Genomic DNA, 23,492 nt, shown 5'->3' with positions numbered 1-23,492 from the left:
ATGTATGTGTGTAAATCATGACCTAAAACAATCCGCTGCCTCCACCTTCTCACCAGGAGCACCATAAATGCAAGCACCATCCCTCTCAGCTCTACGGCCATGTCTTTTGCTCTCTTCCACATCTTTTCATTTTTCTCAGAATTGCCACTACCTTCTTTCTAATCTACTCTAAAATCAAACTCATACGGCCACTCCTTTTCTATCTCCCTTGTGTAGGTCTGCTAAAAATTTCTATTATTCCCTTTTTCCATCAGAAGCTCTCCTTGGGCATCACTAAAGTAGTGGTATTTTGTGCTTAGTGTATAAATTTCAAAATTACCTCCCACCCTACCATTCATGTCTAGTGCGTGCTTCTATAGAACTGTGGCAAGAAAGATTAATACTAAAATCCACAGTATTCCTTCATATATCCCTAACCAAATGCCACTGGACGGAAAGTAGAGAGCTGTTGATTATCTAAAGAAATAATCTGTTAAAATGATGCAGGGAAAAGAAAATTTTATTGTACTGCCATGAATTACTGTGTCCCTCGTGGATGTACGTTGGATATAGTATGTAGTACACATCTTGTAGTATCCAAATTTCTCTTGTTGAATTATATTTTGAGCATGGTTTCTACAGTTTAAAGGTAAATGATACAGAACGGTGGCAGAATAAAATGCTACGTCTCACCAACACACAGATGCTAAAGATAGCAATAAAAAAATGAACTCATATTTGAAATCAAGTTTGATAAAACAAATTACCCAAATGAATTCTGCAAAGGGAAAGCTATTCCTTTGGTTGAAATACTGACTGTGAACTTTTCATCTTTCTCTGTACCTCAAGAAAGAAAAAAAAAATCAAGAAAAACTAAAGTTATATGCTTAATATGAGAGGAATCTTTAAGGAGTGTATGTAGAAAAAATTATCAATATAATTGTTATTCTTGGCAGCACATGAAAGGATTGTTATATGTTTTGCTGCAAATGCAAATTTCTTATCTGATAACAAATGCATAAAAAATAAAAAAGATAAAATGTGAGGTTTTGTTTGTAGATATTCTTCTATCACCTTACCTATAATCAATATTTTAAACTTCTGATTATAAAATCTTATTTGTGTTATGAAAGATGTTAACTGAATGCTTAGAGAAGTTATAGACCTAAAGTTGATCTTATAATAAAAACCCTTGGTAATGATCTACTTAAACTGCTTGTTATTAGAAAGGCAAAATTCATACTGTATTCGAAGCTAAAAGTACTAAACTTGTTGAACGAGTCACCGATAGTTTGTTCTGGAAAAGAAAGTAATGACGTAGCAAAACAATCGCAAAAAGTTGCAGTGAACATAAAACTTACCAACACTTGAATTCATGTCCCCATTTTCCGAATCCGCTCCATGTTGATTATTACTGGCATGATAGTTGCTCATTGCTTCTAATTTGATTTTTTTCACCTTCATTGCTTCGGCGATAGCTGCATTGGTAGCAGCGGCAGCTGCCGCAGCTGCTGCTGTCAGACCTTAAAAGAATAAATTAAAAATGAGGTAATTCGAAATCTGATTTTTCATGTAATAGTCCATGTACTTTATATAACACACATACAAACATATTAAAGTATCTGATTCCTTCATGCAACACTCTGATAACATATATTCATTCCCAACTAGCCAATAAAATGACATCGATATAATAGAGAATGTGCTTTCTAAACTCCCAAATTAAATATTAGCAGAAACATAATTCATGCAGAGGATAGTAATAGAAATGCAGCCAGAATTATCCCTCAACTAAACCAATCCGAACATGTCATTTCCTGCTTAACGTCCTCTACATCTGCATAAAGGTAGAAAAAATCTGAGCTCCTTAGTTTTATTCACGAAGCCTTGCATTGAGGAGTGAAGCTAGCTCATCACCCAAAGTTTCCTCGTTCTCATGTTACTCTCCAGCTTCACTGAACATGCCACCGGCACCCTGCCTCTTCAAGCCTTGCTTTTGCATGTGCCATTGCCCTTATCTGGTCTATTCCTGCCCCACAACTCACTCCTCCGACTTTCCATCCTCTGGCTTTCTAGTCCCAGAAGGAACAGTTTTATCCACTTGGCCAAGATGTTCATCCAGAACAGTTTGTCTGTGTTCAGCCAGAGAACAGGAGATAGGAATGGACATGAGATTAGAAATAGAGTTTGTGACCAGATTACAGGACAGAAAGCTAAGGCCATGCTTTATTTATAGGCTAGACGTAGCCAGCAGAGGTTTTTGAGCAGGGAGGGCTTGTTTTCCTAACTGTGTGAACTATTACCAAGTCAATTCACTTCATCTTGGCATCCTTACCTGCAAAGTAACAGGCACTGGAATGCACGAAAGATGTCTGCTCATTGTGAAACTTTATAACAGTCTACAAGACGATATATACCACCACCTCCACGCCTGACTCTTTACTTCATAGTTTCTGACTACAGTGCTTCAGCCTGGTTTGAATTTATCTGTGTGATTTATTTCTACTCCCAGCTGGTGGATTAGAGACTGAACAACTCTCTCCTCCTTTTCCTCCCCACTAATCATCACTTCTAGTTACTATAGCAAGTAAGTTATAGCCTCAGGAATTACAAGAAAGTCTTTTTCCCTAGAAATTGCTGCTCGTTTTAGAGGTTAGGAGGCCTCATCTTTCCTTCAGATCAGACTAAAAAGGCCTTGACGACTTTCGCCTCAACATGAGACCTTCAGATTGGAGTTTTGCATGAAAAACTGATAACTGCCCCCTAAAAAGGCACTCATCTAAATTCAAAGAATTCATCTGAGTCTGGACTGAGCATTTATTGCCTTTTAAGTCCCAAACTTGAACTGATTCTCTCATCTTCCTATGATTGAATTTTCTCCCCAGTTACTCATTTCCTCCAAAGATGTTTCAGAACATTTTCTTTCCTGTTCTCTTAAAATTCTCTTTGTGTTTTCCAGCAAATCTCTCTTCCTCAACTTTGCCTTGTCACAAATGTGCACATCCCACTTGTCCTTTCTCTGTATTTACTGGTGTTATTCCATCTCCAATTTATGACTCTTCTAGGGTTTTATCTTTGACTGATGCTGCAGGTAAATATAATTCTATAGTATTCCAATAAGAAAGACAAGTCTAGATCCTCAGTGAGACAAGTCCATCCATAGCTATGTCTCCTGCAGGATATCATGGGCTGGCCACAGCTCTCCCACCTAGAACTTTACTTTTCTTTAGCTGACTGCATTAACCCTTGACTTTTAAAATTACTTTTTATAATTTTATTATTTATTTAATCTTATCTATAGTGCTCTTCTATCTTCTCATTTGACAATTTATTCTAGTTTTACATTCCTAATAAAATTCCAAAAGATATAGCATATAATATGTGTGTCACACACATTTAATTCTTTAATAGCTTTCAAATTCAACCAAGTCTCTCCATTTCGACTGGCTTCCCCTAATGCAAGCTGCCACATTTTCATCCCTGGAATCCTGCAAATGGCCTTTTAACAACTTCAACTTTCCCCACCTTTAATCTCTTATTATTCATACAGCAAGGAGTCAACACAACATCATGAAAACGAAAATCCATTCTCCATTCAAAGCATTCAATGGCTGCTCTTAGGAGCAAGCTGATGCTTTTGCATGGCTGTCAGGACCCTTCGTGCTCAGTTCCCTGCCTATCGTGTAATGTCATCTGTTCCTCCAAGTTCCCTTGCTCTCTGTGCTCTAGACACATAGGCTTTCTTTCATTTCTTCCAGTGGACTACATTTCTCCTTTCAAGCCGGACTTTGCACATATTATTCCCACTTAGGTCCCCTGTCCCAGACCCACGCATGCATCCCTCACATGACATAAATACTATGCTTCTAGGAGAAGCAGGCTAAGGTTCCCGACTCTTCAGTCTACCTCGAAAACAGTTATTAACATTTTAAGAATCAGCTCAAGTCTCACTTATTTTAAAGAGCTGAACTTCCCCCACTCCACTCGTAAAGAGTAGAGCTAGTGATCCACTCCTTGCATTCTCAACCCTGCTTCATGAGGGTTTGCCATTTCTTGTGCATTAGAATCACCCATGGAGTTTTTAAAACATGCAAATAGGTGAGTTCTACCATCTGAGATTCTGCTTGGGACCTCTGTATCTCTATGTTTTTGGTTGATTTTATTTGTGTCATTCTAAGGTGCAATCTGAGAGGAGAAGCATATCATTTTTTGGTACATTTGTACCATTTTTTTTTTTTTTTTGTACAAATGGGGGACTGCAGGGAGTCACTTTAGGGCTAGCTTACCAACCTTAGATTGTTGATTACAGGAATTTACACTAAACCATGTCTGTGTCTTACAATAAAAGATTAGTTACCAAGCAGATCACCATTACAGTGATTTTCAAAAGTGAGTTTACATGAAAAATCAACAAGGAAATGTTAAAATACAAAATCAGGTTGGACTAAGGAATCAGAGTTTGAAACATACTGTTCTAGTGTGGTGCACTTTGTAAAAATGAGTTGTCATGTACCTTTCGCCTACATGGCAGAAGCAAAGAGGGCAGCTGGGTCCTGCAGCATTTGTCTGTTATTGATGCAGGTCATGCACGTTTTTAACTCCAGCCACCGCCTACATATATAAATCTATTTGGTATATACAGTAATTGTTACTTAAACAGCTTGAATAATAGTTTCTGATCCTTTCATTTGTAAAATTTTACCCAGATTTCTTTCTCCCATTAGGGGAAAAATATATATGTATCAGGACGAAGGGTGGTGGGGAGGGGAATGAATGAATGAATAAAGAAACTCTTACTCTCTTACTCTAAGGAAAGATTAATCCATCTGTCTTACCTTACCAACCTTGCTTTTTTTTTACATTCTCAAAGAACATTTATAGTATCTCACGCACCAAAGCAAAAACATGTACTGAACTGAGAAGTCAAAGGTAGTGTAATTTTATTTTAAAAGATTTTAAATCCAACTTTATCATCGACGGCGAGGAAACTTTGACATATTTTTAAAATTCATTTGCCAGTGATGAACATAATGGCTTGAGAAATATTTTGTTTAAAAAAGACATTCTCCTCCAGAGGAAGGGTAATATGTCATACGGGGCACACTCTCAGCCCTTCGACTGGCCTTCAGGGAAGGGATTGTACATCACACTTAAGCTGGAGCCCATATTTCTACATCATCAAAAACATCTTGGTTTCTTTTTCTTTCCTATTTGATCTTAACAAACACTATCACTTACAATTTAAAAGAATGAATAGATTTTTAGACAGAGTTTAGAAACACTGCTTGTCATATCATTGTCTGAGTTATGATATAAACTCATTGTAATGGACTCCATTCTGTTCTGCTCCATCAGAGAAAACTCTATATATAATCTTTTAAAACTAGCTTTGTTAGATATGATTTTGATCCTGGCTTATAGAGTTCTTGTACTTTTACTGTCACTTGTTGGTACACTGCTAATTTTTTTTTTAAGTTCTTGTTGATAAACTGACTGAATGGAAATTCCTAGTTGTCTAAACTCTCTAGCATATAAAAAGGAAATATATGGTGTTTGAAAGAAAAGCATTCCAAAAAGTCATACACACTTTGGACAACATTCATTAAATTTATCTGGGATACCGCAGCAAGTTATATATTCCCATGGCTTCAAAATCCGCATCTCTAAAACCAAAGATATCAATTCTGACATCAGAAGATGTTGTGGAGAATATAAGTGAAATAAGGTATGCAACACATGGGCACACACTAAACTCCTGCAAATGGTTGTAGATATTGTCAAGCAAACCATGATATCTATCATGTTCTTTTGTTTAGTTTTGCCTTTATTCAACTACTCATAAAATGGAAATATGACAAAAGCTACCTAACAAAGTAAAGTGAAAATTAAGCCATTTGACAAATGGATATCTAAAAACCATGCTCCTATCAAATTATTGGATTTAGTAGCCTACATTGATAAAATTTATCATAAAATCACTACAGCTCCACTCTGTGCTATATAGATACAAAGCCTTCGCTACTTCAAATTCAATATCTTAAAACCAATCCATAAGTTTATCATTTAGAAGGGAAACAAGCATTGTTAGCACTTAAGAGCTTTATTTTACTTTGCAAAGATAGCATTTTCTTCTGCTTTCAACTTTTATCAAAACAGCCTTTAACTCCTTCAAATGCCATTATACAATCCTGATCGCTCTCTTTAAAAGGGGAAAAGTATCCTCATTCTATTTATTTCAAATAAGTTAGTACCCTTAGTTATAAAGAGTAGATTACAACTGTAGATTATAAATATCAATAAAAAAGACATATTGCTGTCAAATTCTTTCTCTGATCTGTTTGTTTGCTCATTAACTTGAAAGGTCCAATCTTTGATCTTTGGTTTCAAAGACATCAAGATGACTTCCAAATGTTTGATATGTTGTCTACTTTTACATCACATTCCATATAAAATGCATTTTCCAAAACCTAACAGTTAAATAAAATGAGTTATATGCAAGAGATAGTCAGTGTTCAAAGCTTTCATATGATAGGCTTTTTATTAGTCTCTGTCGCTTTACCCAAATTTAGAAGAAAAAAAAAACATTTTAAACATGTAGTAGATTATAGCCAATGATAGTTATTATTAATATTCTGGAATTGATAAGTTATTTATGTCTGGCATTCTTCCTACTGATTATTCAGGGAGACAGGCAGCTTATAAATATCTCATCACTTCACCGTCACAGAAATTTCATCGACAGTGCTCATGCACAGCTATTAGCAATATGAATCTAACCATTACAAGAAGGAGGAAAATCGAACATGTGGCATTAATACGCAGTCCTGGTTCCTCACCATCTGATAGGCAGATGGTGTGAAGCGGATTCTCCAGCTGAAATGAAGGGGCACATCATTTAAAACCTTGTTTGCATTCTAACTGATATCAGTGCCATATTGATATACATGATACATCATGGCAGTATTTGAACAATCTAGTTTGTTTCAGTCATAAATGTTTACAGCCTTGTTTTTTTAATCTTATAAGCATGTTCAGAAGAGTGTATTTTTAATTTATGAAACCTATTGTTTACTTCTGTTGAACTAGAAGATTAGCAGAAAGCAGGAATATTAAATTACTTCAACTAGAGCAATATAACCAAGACAGATGAATATAACATCCTTTCAATAAAGGATGTTAGTAAAGGAATTTTAAAATTAGCACAGGCATTTTGTTCATTAAATATACTTATTCATTTAAACCTTCTAGCCTTTTTTTCCCCAAGTGGCATACAGAGAAACTTAATGCTTTACATAGTCATTCATTTAAAATTCTCACTGTGTGCAATTAATCTTGTCCAACAATTCAATTCAGTAAGTAAAACATCAAAAAGCAGAGTCCAATTCAACAGTCATTACTGTGAAGTAATCTTTCTGTTCCTGACAGTTCCTATAAACTCTTTGCAATACTCTGTTTAAGGTGCATTGTAAGCTCCATATGAGTTTGAATTACAACTCAATTGAAATCACTCCAAGTCTTAGAAGAACTCTTGGCTCAATAATAACAACTTGAAAACACCAGTACCTTTTCCTTACCCTGTTTCCTTCCTATACTTATTAAAATATCAGCTGTCTAAAAAAAAAATAAAAAAACTGATACTGATTTTCAGTTATTTTATTTCCCAAAGCTTTCTAAAGAAATGAAAATTGCAATTGAAACATGCCTGTCCTGACTCTAAAATGATTAAGTAACAGAAATATTAAGCAACCAGAATAACTAACTTAATTGTGAATTAGGGTAGACTGAAGATTTTGAGTGTAAATTTGTCTCCTAATGTCCATTAGACTGAGTTTTCTTCCCCTTTGAAACACATTTATATTCTGCCAAGAAAAGGAAAATTGATCTTTAAGGGCATTAATGGAACACTCTTTATACCAGTTTTCAGTTTTTCAATTGATTAAGTTAGATTTTTTAAATGTTTGGATTAACGAATAAACCCCACTAATTTGAAGAAATGTATAGGAAGAGTTTATTATAACACTGATAATGACTAATAAATCACATAGACATCAATGTAGCATATTCTTGTTCTGAGTAGCTTAGAATTGCAGTCTCTCAGAGTGAAGGAAGTCAGAGCAGTAGAACAGTCTTGGGGAAGCTACGACGAGGGAGATGTTATCTGGCAACGTGTAAATCACTGAGGAACGTCCATGGAAGTTTTTGAAATACTCAAGTTCTGAGTATTTCAAAACATAAAGAATGAAAAATTTTCAAATTATCGTTTAAAATAATAAAACGGGTGATTTATGAAAAGTTGAATTTGGTACAGCAAGGTTTTGAATAAACAACTTTCACTTTTGCTTCATTTTTTGACATTCGTGCCTTTAGAAAAATATCTCCAAACATTCACATAGGTTCTAAACTTATAAAACAAGAAGACAAACAAAACTTTATCTAATGCGACTCTTTTATTTTATTGACAATGAAACTTAGGGGCAGTGAGGTTAATCATTTCTATAAAGTCACACCATTAAATAATGATAGAGTAATCCCAATTCCCTAATTCCCCAGTCACCATTAACCACACCAATTCTGTCAATAAATGTAAAAAGAAAAGGACAGAACACAGTAACTCCAGAGTTATTAAAAGAAAAAGAAAACGAATCTCCTTTGCTCAAGTAGTTATGAATTGCATAGAAAGTCAAGGTTATAGACATTCAGGTGATATCACAAGTATAAGTTGACTCCAGCTAGGAACCTGATCTAAATGTTCATTTGTGACTTAGTTTTGTAGAAGTTAGAATATTTGTCACTTAAGCAATGGTCATTAAAGTTTAATTATACACAAACTTTTAACTTGTACTACTGGTGAAATACAGTATTTCTATGAGCCTGAATCCTCTATCTTAAGTATGAAACAACAAGGAAAAAGAGAAGAGGGAATAAATGATTTTCTTCTATATATTTTGAATATAGAAAAATAAAAACAAAGTGAAATATGTAAACTTTGACTCTAATTTCCTTTAAGGCACCCTCCTCATTATTTCTTATTATTCTATCCTCCAATAAACTGGCATTAAATGTCTCCGTGTTTGTCTAAGGCCAAATACTTCTTAACTACCTACATGACTCATCACCCCAAATTACTGAATGCCTTGACTCCAGGCAGATGGCTCTTCCTAGCCTGAGAGTAACTGATTGTATGTGACATTCTGAAAGGAAGTTTTCTTAAAGAGGTAACTTGTCAATATATTGACAGTTCAGGCAGTATAATAAGTGAAAAGAGGAAAGAGTGTCATAAATTTACTTTCCTGCAAGAGTCACCCCACTGGCATTCTAACCTAAGAATAATTTCCCCCAAATGTTCTCCTACACCATATAAATTCTCTTCTAAATCCTTTAATATGTCGGTGAGTCTTCTTTGTTGTCTTTCTTCCAGAATCCAGGCAGCATGTGGGGCTCTAACAAGTGGCCATTTTTACATGTAAGTCTTGTTTGGGGGAAGTTATCCAATGAGATAGAAATAGCTGGAGAAGATGCGGCCACATTTTTTATATAAATTACAATATTAGCCTTTGAAGGAAACAACTCAAGAAACAAATGTATTTACACAGACACTTTCTAAAGAGGTCAGCGTTCGAGTTGGGAACGATACACGGCCATATTCACCAAAAATCAATTGGAAGAGAGGGGCTAGTTGAGGCAATGTAGTCTTTACTCCTTTGTCATTAAGTTCTTGCATTTATACCAACATCATCATTTCCATAATTAACCTACAAAGGCAATATTTTTCTCATTTGGGTACAAAAAAAATGTGAATGGAAATAGGCAAATTGTAGTGCTTATAATCATAGTCAACTTTTTGAGTGTAATTTAGACATATTACTTAAATTGTCTGATTGTGAGGTAACCTTATATTTTATTGTTCAAGAAAAAAATGCTGTGTTAAAATTATTTCCCTTCTGAGGTTTGATTAGTATATTTAACTCAGCTCACCTAAGAGCAGAGGAGACGGATGTCAAGGAAGAATTACCAGTGGTTGGTATTATATTTTTCATTTATATTTTTAGCTGTGAAAATCATTCCAACAGAAAGAAACACTTAATTCCCAACATGGCAAGAAATGTGATTCTTTTGTGTATTCTGAAAGAACTTTTACTTTATTTCAAAACAACAGTAAATCAAAGCAAATCTTCAATTTTCCTTATATATTTTTTTCAGCTTAGAAGCAAAGTCTGTAGCTATACTGATCCAGTCTTCTCTTGACCTAATTTATGTTGTACCATGAGATTCTATTAAAAGAAACTAAATCACTGCAGTAGATTTATTCACCTTAAATAATTTAAGCTAATTGAAAACGACCAAACTAAAACTAAAACACTTCTCTCAAGCATTCAACTTCTGCATGCCAATTAGTAATTTAAAAACTAGCTAATCACAACAGCTTTGTTAAAAGTACGGACCTGTACAAAGTACACATTTCTCTACCTCCACTGGGCTGAACATAGAATTAAACATCGATTCTGAGTCTGAAAGTATATCTCTTCTGTAGTAATTAGGCAAGTCCAATACAATGTTTTCACTGATGGATCTGTCATTTTTCTCAATTTTCCCAAAGAATTTTGAAAAACACACATAGAAAAATGAGAGAAATATCTGAAAAACTATATCCAATCACTCTTTTGACAATGAGTTATGGCATTTCAAATTTATAACATGACTTAAGCAAAACAAAATTAAAACATCATTATTCTTAAAGGTTGCTACATCATAATAAACAAAAACTGAACTCTTATGCATTGGTTTTAAAATTAAGAGCCCAGATTAATGTTGTTATTATTAGTGTATTTTTTTTTTACTTTACTCCTTGTTAGAAGTTATTAAATACCATTTTTATTTAATCCGTGCTAATAGTTGCACAAATGTTATCACAAATTATACTATTCTAATTGTTCCATCATTACAGAACTTTATTTGTAAAGTCAATGGTCATTTCTCTCATGCAATTATTTAATTTTATAATTCAGTTTTTGTAATACCTGAACTGTGTGGCATAATCACTCTTATACCAATCCTACAAAGAGTTACAAAAGCTTTTTGCAGTATTTTTACCGTACGTCTTTCTTATGAGAATTAGAAAATTCAAACATAACTTTATCTTGGAAGTAAAGCCTTTTGAAATATTGCTAAAGTGCATATTGAATAAAGACAACACACTTAAGCAGACTTTCCCCCCTTTAAACAGCATTCATCTTTTCAAAAGCAATAGATTCTCAGTCCACACGAAGTCTATTGCATTATTCATTTCATGTGCAACCTCATGCTGGACCATAAATTGTGACTTTATCTAATCAAAGGAGACTTAACTCTACAGAAGGTCAAAGGTTTAATTTTGTGAAGTATTATCTTACGCTATGAGTTTAACCGAAAAATAGAAGAAGAAAAACAGCCAAGAAACTGGTAATAAATGAACCTTTATTGCCTCAGGCATTGGCCTAGTTAATAAACTTTCATTGAAGGTTTCTTTCAACTGTTACGGACAATGAGAGGGAAAAAATCTTAAATTACAGCCATGTGTGACTTTTAAGGCAGTCATTCTTTTTTATCTCAACCTCCCTAGCTCAAGGAAAAAAAAAAAAAAAGACAAAGAGAGATTGTCTTCGATCTCTTAACCAAAAATGTATGTTTCTAAACAGATGAAAAAGTGCAGATAAACTTTTCTAAAAGCAGAGGTCAGCTTTGAACGAAATAAAAAAATGCATTCTTTAAGTGTTGAATCTTAGAGAACAATCTCTCTAGCTAAATGTAAAACTACAAAAGGAGGAGGAAGAAATGTTGTTTTCTCCATAACTCTAACTCTTAAATTATAGCCTCCTGCTTAGCAAAAAACAATGCCTTATTATCTCGCCATTATTCCACAAATTCCATTGTAGTTTTAACATTCATCAAATATATTGTTAATAAGTACATTATTTATGTACTATCTGTCCTGTTTTAATATAAAAAAAAAATCCTTTTATTTTTAGAAAAAAAACTAGTAGCAAAATAATTCATTTAATTGTTATGCAGTTAAAATTTCTAAGAGGAACAAGTCTTTTCAGCTGGTACTCTCAACCAGCAATGAATGACCTCTGGGTAGTTTTGTTTTCAGTATTTTCTAGAGAAGCAATGAAGTGAGTCTTTCTGAACTAACATGCTTTTTTTTTTTTTCAGGAGGCACTGTGTTGAGTATCAAAGTTATCATGATCTTAATTCCAACATCTTTATCTCCACACCACAGCATAAATAAAGCAGATCCTCTGTCACCGCAAAAGAGTTCACATAAGCTCTGAGAAGGGGTGAAAGCCATGTTTTGCATCTTACTTTAGATGCTCTCAAACAGAAAAGAAGAAGGTCCAGCTCCGGGCTCCTACTGGAGCCCCGGCCTCCATGCCCCGATTCCAACCACAAATCACGATGCTCTCAGCAGGCTACCCAACCCTCTTCCCACCATGGCATTTGGACAGAACTGGGCTCTACTTCATTCCAGGAACATGCCCTCAGGATGCTATCTGGGCCACCTTTGGATCCAAACATGATAGCTGCTTACACCTGCAGCACCAGGTGAATGCAAGACCAGGCTCCCTACTAAGAAATACACTCTGCACAGCTGGCAAACAATGAGTTCTACTGGGGTCAGGATGAAGCAAGTTTATACCAGCAGCTCTGCTTATTTTCTATATTTGCCAAGAGTAGCAAGAGAGACTTTGGAGAACATGACAAATACTGAGATTAAAGACATTCGAAAGTGAATGCTGAATGGAAAAAAAGTCAAGTTCTACGCATAGAATATTGAGGATAAAAACGCAGGTTTTCTAATAACAGATATGGATATCAGTATCTAAAGCAACTTGAGACAATTAGTTTTCATTAATTGTTAGAGAGTTTTAGAATCATTAAGTTTTGATTTCATGCGAGAAACCATAAAGTGCCTCTCAAAGGTTATAAGGAAAAACATTGTCAAAAGAACAATTGATAAACATAATCTTTTTTTGCCCCACTGTATTTTCTACCTAATTGGTATATATGCCTGTATTTGGGGAACAAAAAAATAAAGAAGTAAAGAAAAATGAAGAAACATCAACTACTTTCTGGAAAATAAACACTATATTTTAACATGTATAGTGAATGGTTAGTAATATACGTCTGTGGATAACTGTTTTAATAATCATAGCAAAGATAGTCATGCTTTATAATTTCGGTTTTTTCATTTACCATTTTTGAGAAAGGTTGAGGTATATTTAGAAAGTGACCCAAAGGTCAGAGAAGCATGGGAGAGTAACAAAAACAGGTATCTCAAATCTAATTCTTTATTCCGTTAGTCAAAGTTTTATGGGTTTGGGAAAGTTGTGCTTTAGTGCACAGAGGATAAGAAAAAAGAAAGATCAAGGGAATTCAAAGGATTTATTAAAAGTGCAGATGGTAACTCCAGACTAGTGTTTTAGCTAGATAGACACAATTAATTAATTGCAACATTGTGAAACTCTAAAATGCTGAAAGAACGTGCTCATGCCTGCAATGCAGTAATGTAGTAAAATACTTATAATCTTTCAACCACCAGGAGCTTTTGTTGTTTTTTTTTTTAACCTAATCCACAGCTTGACACAGATCCTAGGGTAATGGAACACAGTTCTTTGATTGAAATAATATCTAAACATTACTGCACTAGCCTGGTGGCCTAATAGAAGTCTGTCTCTCCGAAACTCGAGAAATTCAGGTTTGGAAGCAAACGCAGAGACTGAGCTCTGTTTTGTAAGTCCTTCAAGAAAAGCCTTTGAGACTGGAATATGCCTTTTCCAGTTTCACATGGCCAAAAATAGATATAAAACTCTTGCAATAGTTTTTTCTTCCAAATAATGAGACTATCAAAGCAAATCATTTTCTTCAGCCACTAAAAAGCTTCAGCCACTAGTAAGACAACAGAACAGTGTTCATTATCACAGAGGGTCTAATATATATGCCATTAAACAGCTAAGCATTTCAGAAGTGACCCATTCCCCAGACTGGTTCTATCTTGATATGAAAATCTGAGCATTATCTACAAGTTTAATCATTGTTATAAAGAAAGTTCATCCATTTTGTCAATTTTAGTCGTGGAAAACTTCAAAATGTTCACAAGCACACTAAAAGTACCAGAAAAGGAATTTATGTACACTCTACTAAGTAAAAAGAAATTTCTATATCATTTTGTTTTGCTCACTGTACCTCTATTTGCAATAATGATAATAATGCAACACCTGAATATTTTAGTAAACAGAAGAATAATCTGAAATGGAAAATAGGGTTTAGTCTTCTTAAGCATATAGTTGGAGGATAAATGTGAATTCCTCAACAGAATTAAGATTTTGTTATAAAGAAAGGAAGTGATAAGTGGTTATTGGAGAGCAACTAACAAGGCCTTTAATAAAAGCTTATTTGGGGATATGGAAAAAAATAGCTAACAGCCTCAAAGAGAAGCCCAATTACATTGCTATTCCAAACCTCCCATCACTTAACATCTTTCCCGTGCTTGTTCGACAGTTTACATGTACATAGATTCAGAGGATAATATTATTTTTTAAGACACTATTTTACTTTTCATAGTGAAGTGTACAGAAAAGTTCCATAAAATTATAATAGTGACCCTGACTTTTCTATTTAGAGGTACCAAGAACAGAAACATGAAATAGCACTCAATTGCTTTTTGTTTTCTTTTTCACCTCCAGCTAGAGATATTTACAGAATAAATAATGAGATGGCATGCCTATAAAGTATATAAGAAGATGGTATTCTTCATTGAATTGTCCACAATCAAATGTATACAAGACTACTAGCACTAAAGAACTGGTCACTTAAACAGACATTTAAACATTTCCTGTGACAATGAGGCAGTTAAAACTGGTGGTAGTATTACTTAATGCTTTGATATGGTATTAGAAGTATTTGCTTCATGTTTTTCCTTCTCAAGGATGCAGACACGTGCAGGAAAATTTGAAACAATCTGTAGAGCTCAAGAGAGGGAAGAGAAAGAGAGAGAAAGGACTGAGGGACAGAGAAGCAACAGCAGCTTTACAAGTTCACATGTTTATTGTCATGTAAGTGCGGTACGGTCTCTTCTTCATGTCCCTCCTCGGAATCAACAGTAAAACAGAAATTTTTAATAAAGTCTAAAAATTATGAGCAATAGCAGAAATGTGGTATAGGGCAAAGAATATAGGCTTAGTAGTTTAAGATTTGAGTTTTAACCTGCTCTCTGTCATTAGATAGATGCCTCTGTTTGCAAGATCTAACTTCTGTCAGCTTCCCCAGCTGTAAAAAGGAGAATCCTGTTACCTACGTCTAATGGAGTTGGTAAGAACATTAAATGCCACAGGGTGTGTGGAAAACATACCTAGGTATTCCATAATGACAGTGTCTTGCCTTCTTTTGTTTTGCTATCATTGCATGGTAGCAGGTCTTTTCCCTGCTTTTTCTCCTTTTTTTATTTTATTTCATTTTATTTTATTTTACATTACTACCTCCACAACTGATGGAGCTGTCACTACTTGTTCAGCACAAATGGCAGAGCCAGGGCCACGACATCACTCCCATAAACCTGTTCCTTTGACTATATATCCCAGGATCGATAATGGATCTTGGTAGAAAACATATTTCTCATAAAGAATTTTGTTTTGTAAGTGCTTACATGGATAAACTCTAGATCAAATGTCAAGATTGTATAAATTTTGAATCCACAACTTACTCAATGACCATAGACAACTCACTTAACCACCCTGGTAATGGGACTTTACCCTGGTAAAGTACCTATTTGCTATGGTGGTTATGAAAATAAAATGAGGGAGAACATGTCACAAACTTCAACTGTGAACTCCATTTATGCAGGCTATTATTATCATCCCCTCATATCAAAAGACACAAATATTCAAAATTAAGTATCATATAGAAAATAATTTTTGTGATTCAAACTGAATTTCAATTCACATTTTAATCAAAAGGAATATAAATTTTGCAAAAAAAAAAAGGATTCGCATTATCATTATAGTACACATTATTATTACAAGAAATATAATATGGCAAAGTCATATCAAAAAGGGTCCAGTTGCATGGATATGAGCAATACTGCCTAACAAAAGTTCTAAAAGATAAATTTAGATTTTAAATATGTTAGTCACGAAATGAGCAGATTCAGACATAAGAATTGACAGTGTCTTGGAAATCTTTTTTTCTAACCCAGACAGACATTGTGAATAGACACAGAGGTACACCAGAACCTCTGTCTCTTCACTAACAGGACAACCACTTTTGCCGTAACAAAATGCTACCCCACCACACACATAGATTCTGTAAACACATCTTTGACCCCATTAATATATTTACTCTTTTTTTATACTTACCTTTTATTCACATTGAAATATCCAGAAATAGTGGAAAATAAATAAAATAAGATCTATATGGTTAATAATACCATACCTGTTTCCCCATCATTCCATAGGAAAAAAATAAATTAATACATACCTAGTTCACATTAGGAATGTTATATCTATCACTGTTTTGGTTTCATAGTCAATGGCTAGTTCTATCACACGGGAAATTTCTAATTGTCAGATAACACATTGCATAAGCAGTACTTGGTTTACTATTGCAGCAATTCTCCAGACAGGTGTCTATTACCTAAAGAGATGAATGTCTGTTCTCAGAAAAGTATAATTTGTTTTCCATTTCCTTACATTATCTGCTCTTAACATCAAGCTTCAATCATACATATCCATAGATATCATTTACTAAATAGAAGTTAAAATATTTAATTTTTAACTTCTAATTGTGACTTAAACATTTATAATACTAGATAACAAGATATTTGGTTTTTCAGAGGACATGGTAAGTATATCATATTTATAAATGAGGAACACCTACCCCAACCTTTCTCTCTGTGTGATAAGGAGAGAACAAATCAACTTTTAAAACAGAAAATCAGAGACTTGTAGAATTCTAGGAAACTCTAAACTCTGTCTTCCTGAATTCTAACTCTCATGATGGCATTCTGATAAAAGCTGGCAACTACATATGATCTTTCAACATATATGTTTATTCACTTCATAACTAAAATTGACAGCATCTTCATCATAATAAATAATTCTTATTATTTAATAATAAATAATTATTTTAATAATAAATAAATAAATTATTTTAATTAAGGTCATGTTTTAAGACCCATATGAAAGATATATACAAACAAAACTAGCTCTGACATTCACTTATGAAAAGTAATTCATTACAAATGAAGTAAAATTCACTGGCAATTACTTAAGTGTCTCACTACTTTTTATTACTACTGAAAACTTTCAAGGTCATTTGAACTTACTGTTATATAATCTGCTAATATTTTTTTCCTAGAAGCAAAATGTAGTTTTGATAATCATTGTAACACACAGTACACAATCTCAGTAGGAAAATGAAAAATATAATGAAAACATAGGCACTCAATCAAATATTTCTTGATTTCAATAAAGAACTATTATCACAAGTCTTCTGGAAGTCTCTGAGTAGGCAATGATTTTGAGAGTTTTCAGTTAAATTTCAATCCTCATAGATATTCAGTTCAAATCATAATTTATCAAGTATGTACTATATTCCAGGGACTAAAAAGGCAGGTATAACATGAACACTGCCATTGAAGCTGTAAACTCCATGAGGGTTAAGATTGTGTCTGGCTTATTCGTTGTGAATATTTTGTCAGCTCTGAAAGCAGGAATCACCATGAAGAAGGAGAGGCTTAACATATGCTGAAGAAAGTTATGAAGAAAGAAAGATAGATGGAAACGAAGAAAGGATAAAGGAAAGAAGGAAGAAAGAGGGGGCAGACAAAGGGGAGGGAGAAACAAACTTACCATTTAGTCTGGGAGACAGACACATATACATTATAACACAAGAGAGAATACCTGAGTTGCGCTAGAATTACAAAGTGTTTTTATTATAACCCAGGATCACGAAGTTTAATTTAGGTTAGGGGATCCAAGAAAGCTTCACGTAGGAGGCAGTATTTGAGTTAACTCTCAAAATACAGGTAGAGGTTTGGTTGATAGAACTGAGGGAAAAAAAATATTTCAAGGTAAATAGAAAAGTAAAAAAAAAAAAAATTAGTGAGCAACAGAACAAAGTCGGGAATACGTCAGACTTATATTGATAATATAGTGCTTATTGGGTAAGAAATATTGGATGGGGAGACTAGTAGAATATAGATCTAAAAAGGAAAATTGGTATCACTTCATAAATGTGCTTAAATGCATTTGAAAGTGTTGAATGCTCTGAGAAGCCAATGGTATTTAAGACGGGAAGTATCTCCGTCAGAGCATTGCTGACCAATAGGCACCTAGATCCCAGGTTCCCTCCTAAGTTGTGTAGACCTCATCATAAATGGCTACATCTATGTACTTTTCTCACAGCCCAGCAAATTAGACAAGTACCTCCATAATTTTATTGTTTGGAATAGGTATCTTTCCCAATACCTTATAGAGTACTTGGCACAATTAAATTGGGAGTTGCATTAAATTGAGAGAAGAAGCAATGTAGCAGAGCTCGGTTCAGATCCTATATGTATAACTTATTAGCTGGACTTCACTTCTCTGAGCTGCAATTCCACCATCTATAAAATAGGCATAATAATACCTACTTTCATAGTTATAGTGATGTTATAGTTAACTTTTATGGGAGACAGGATAATGTGCACCTTTAACCAACAGCACAGATATCCTAATTCCTATAATGTATGAATATGTTATATTACATGGCAAGTGGAATTTTGTGGAAGTAATTAAGGATCTTGAGATGGGAAATTTGTCCTGGATTATGCTGGTAGGCCTGATATAATTACAAATGTCCTTATAAGAGGGCAGCAAGAGGGTCAAAGTCAGAAAAAAAAAGATGTGATGATGGAAACAGAGAGATTGGAGTGCTATGCTTGAAGAAAGAGGCCAATGAGCTAAGAAATGTTGGTGGCCTTTAGAAGTTAGAAAAGGCAAAGAAATCAATTTTCCCCGAGAGCCTCCAGGAAAACACAGCCCTGCTAACACCTTGATTTTAGCCTATAAGTCTCATTTCAGAATTTTGATCTCTAGAATGTAAGATCATAAATTTGTGTTGTCTTAAGCCACTAAATTTGTGGTGTTCTGTTACAGCAACCATAGGAAACTAATACATTTTTATACACACACACACACACACGTGTGTGCGCATGTAAAAATACACAAACGCACATAGACCTAGACACCTGAAATAGAGTAGTGTTAATAAATAATAGATTTTCTAAATCGGATCAATAAATATTTCCTGTCCCAACTTATTTTTAAATACATGAAAATCTCCGGGACAAATTTGGAGCAAATTGGGGTAGAGAGAGGCCATCATAGTAGTGATGTACTGTACTAGGCCAAGCACAGGTTACGAAGGCCAGAACTATGGAGGAAGAGAAGGCAAGGACGTAAAAGAAAGGACATGACAGGCTTTACATCATTTCGGAAACAAAGCTTGATCTCCAAGTAGTCTACAGGTATGAAAGAGAGGACTTACAGACTATTGGTATAGCCTAGAGTGGCAGACTGTGTGATTAACTCCAATATTTGAAATAGCAAGAACAGAAAAAAAGGCAAATTTGGGAGTTCACATTTTGAGCATGTTGCATTTGAGGTGAGGAGAGATTGCCTGAGAGTAGATTTTAACAGCATATACTTTAGGAAAAATAAATTTTCCAAAGAGGAAAAATGAGAAGCCACAGCAAAAAGAAAAAGAAAAAGAAAAACCGTCAAAATCCCAAATCTCCCGGGCCTACCTACATATAAGGTGTAGGTAGAGACTACAAGAGCGAGAAGGCAGGATCAGAGGTAGCTTTCAAGAGAACAAGAAAAATGATGCAAAAGCTGGATTGTGTGGGTTCAAGGATGAACGAGATTAGAAGGGAGGCACCAAATGCCCATTATTCCCTCCAGAGGCCTGAGAACTAGACAGCTTCACAGACGTACACATTTTTCTAAGTAACAAAGGACTGAGGGTATTGGTAGGAAGGAGGTAAGATGTTAATTGTGAATGGAGATTAAAGAAGTAAAAAAGATGGAAGAGAATTAATGAGGGAAGAAAGAGAAAAAGTATCAAAAGTAAAAAAATTAAGCTCTTCAAGAGGGAAGCATTCTGTGAGAATGTTTGCTTCTGGTTTGGGGCATTATATGGAATCATTGGTATTTCAACAAATATATACATTAACAGGCTGATTTGATTCTATTTCTTTATACTAGTATTTGTACTAGTATCACATGCACATGTAAGCACATATGCAGAGATTTTCATGTATTTGAAAAAAATTATATTTATAAGGTATACTCATGAGTCCAGACCACGTCTTATGCAATATTTTATCACTAGCTCTTGGCACTAAACATTCACTAAATGAATAAACCCTTAGTGAGTTTTTTCCAGAAGTTCTAAGACACTAAATTGGCATTTGTCATGCTAGATTGTATTACAATTTATGTTTTATATGACATAGGCACCTAATAAATGCAGATGATTGTTAAGATTACATATGAGGATCATTGATTGGCTTTTAGAATCAGCAAGGCACTGGGGCACACAAATGGAAAAGTGAGGCTATCTCCTGTTCACCTCGACGATTAGAAAGCAAGTCTGAATGCTTGCACTTTTAAATAGTTGCTCTTTCTCTTTCATTCCCTGACCCCACTGCAGATTGTCTTTCTATAACGCAAAGCTGAGTCACTCTAGTCCTCTCCTTTAACATTTTTGACAGTGCCCATAGCCTACAACACAAGATCTAAACACCTTATTCACAGCCATATTAATGCTTCTATAATCTGTCCCTTACCTACCTTCCCAGATATATCATCAACTGTTTACTACTGACTCCATTTTATATTCTATGCAAATTCTTAGAGAACTATCCTTCATGTTTTAGTGTTTGATCCATTTGCATTTCCTGTTTTCTTTGCCAAGAACACCCTTCCCCTTTCTTCTATGCATAAACACCAACATCAATTATCAACTTCTAGGAAAATTATGTTGGTTCACTAAAGCAAATTTGACTATGCCTTCCTCTGCCTCAACTTCTCAGTTTTGTAAAAATCTCAACTACCAGTGTTATAGATATAATAATAATATTGGTAGTTGAGATGTTGAATTATTGAATTATGTTGAATTATATTGTAATTATTTGTTTATCTGTCTGTCCAACTATACTATAAATTCCTTGAAAGCAGAAGTCATAAGTCATTTAATTTTCTTTTTGCTCTCTTGTGCTCTTCACAGAGCAAGCATTCAGTTTTTGGTTGAATAAATAAAAACACTACCAAAAAAATCTAGAAAATGTGGAACAGTGTACAAAGATGGTCACTAAAATACATAATTGAAGAAGATAGTTTAAAGGGCCAAAAATTTACTTAAATATTCTCATAATTCAAAATAAAGAAGACTCGGTCTTGTAACATAATCTAAATCCAGATTATTAAGTTTAACAAAATCACATATTTGATTGAATAGTATGAAATTGTTGATGGTTGACCAATTTTAACCTATAAAAAGACTATTTTGTATAATCAATTTATCATCTGATAACCAAATTCAATTTCATTAGCCAAGTCCCCTGAAGAAAGCTAGGTCCTAAATTCACTTACACAAAAAACATGCTCTTCAAAATTTACTCACAAGGAAAAAACACTTGTCCCCAGAACCTACAAACATCAGGTGGTTTTAACATCAAAACACTGCATTTACCAAATAGCAGAAAGTAAACCCTAACAAAAGAACAACAAGACAACCTGAGCCTGAGTGAAGTGTGATCGTCAGTAAATTCAGTGCTGGTGCTGCTCCCTAATCTGTCATTTCCTCTTATCCCAGAAGCCTAGCTTACTCTGCAGACACAGGCAAAGGCAGACGAAGCACAACCCAAGTCCTGCTGGCTTTTACCTATGGTAATGGCTCCACCTGATACCTTCCATTATCTCATCCACCAGGGCGACATTGCCTTCATAAAGCTTTTCCTTCTAGTGCTTTCTTTCCCGATATGCTTGAAATATTGGAACATTAAAGCCACAAAAACAAAGCCCTAGGTTGAATATCCCTCTCTCTCTAGATACGTTCTGTCTCTTCATCCATCTTCCTACACAGACCAAGAAATCGTCTCAAAAAGTAAACATATTTCTGAAGTATTTACTATTATTTGTTCTAAATGCTATTTTCTCAGAGTTATAAAAAATACTTCAGAATTGACAGATTACACTGACTTCAAAAAACCTGAAAAGAACCACCATTTAGAAAGAACTGTGTGCATGAAACTATAGGAAGTACTATACTAACACTATATTAATATAAATAAGAACTGTATAAACACATATAGAATGTATAGTATGTATGCATGCCTACTGTTCAAGATGAAGAGAATAAAGTGCAAAGGAATACATAACAGCCTAAAATTATACAACTAATCAATGAGGCAGTCAGAATTCAAACTGGATTTGTCTAACTCCAAAGTTCACACTCTTAACTACTGCATTCCAAATGGGCCTCCAGGAACTGACCCCAGAGTGCAGCTGTAATGTGTGAGGACATAGAAATGTTTGAGAACTGAATTTTCCATAAGTGTTGAATTTCACAAATGTCAAGTTCACTTCAAACTCTTAAGTCTGAAATGCCAATATTTGGGTCATTATGTCACAAAGTGATTTCAAATACATAAAATAAGAGTAAATTTTAAAAAGTTAGGAAAACAAAAATCATTGTAACATAGTGTAAAATGATTAAATCTTTATTTGATAGGGGATGGGTGAAGAATTAAGGAAGACAGGCTTTAGAGGAAAAGCTGTAGGCTTGTCTCCTGCTGAAGAATACCTCTAACTTTGCTATGTATACAGACATTCAATTCTTCCTGGGTCCATATGTCAGCAATTTTTTTTTTTTGGTCTGTGTAGAATATGACCTCTATTATAGCCGAGTCAACTTTAAAGAAATGTTAAAAAATGCAAAACTAGAAATTTTCCAGGTTCCTCATTTGAAACAATTGAATGATTGCAGACCGAACTTCTTAGTCCTCACTGCCTGCCCCATTCATATGGCACATATATTATGATGGATTCTGTGCTATTTTGTTATTATTACTGATAATACTTTGTGAGTAAAATTTGCCTCCCGATGAGATCTTGGTTCCTTCAATATAGAAACTAAAATATAATCTGATAAATTCTTCACTAAGATATAGCAGGTTGAGACTAATGATACTATTTCCTTAATCTAAAAATAATAATAATAATAATGACATTTAAATTCTTTAGTGGTCTCTACAACAGCAGTCCTGAGTAAGAATACTATTTCATTATTTCCCCTCACTCTTTTATTTCTTTATTTCTTTAATTTGTTTGTATTTGAATTTGATTCACATTCCCAAGAAAATTTTATTAAATGTCACCCTGGTCTAAATTAATCTGTTAAAGAAGAAAAAGTTATTCAAGGAAATTTCTGGA

General features: G+C 34.3%; 1 protein-coding gene across 2 annotated transcripts in view; it reads right to left on the bottom strand.

Moving 5' to 3' along the window:
• The window catches only part of DACH1 (dachshund family transcription factor 1), a 383,562-nt gene that overhangs the window by 173,895 nt on the left and 186,175 nt on the right, over positions 1-23,492 (bottom strand). For both annotated transcript variants that reach the window (XM_016133395.2, XM_036228905.1), the window contains exon 3: positions 1,341-1,502. In XM_016133395.2, the coding sequence (XP_015988881.2) occupies positions 1,341-1,502 (162 nt within the window). The remainder of the gene's footprint in view (positions 1-1,340; positions 1,503-23,492) is intronic.

This window comes from Rousettus aegyptiacus, unplaced genomic scaffold, assembly GCF_014176215.1.
Source record: "Rousettus aegyptiacus isolate mRouAeg1 unplaced genomic scaffold, mRouAeg1.p scaffold_m13_p_11, whole genome shotgun sequence".
Taxonomy (NCBI): Eukaryota; Metazoa; Chordata; class Mammalia; order Chiroptera; family Pteropodidae; genus Rousettus; species Rousettus aegyptiacus.
Note: the sequence above shows the minus strand (reverse complement) of the source record. Positions and strands in the feature narration are given on the sequence as shown.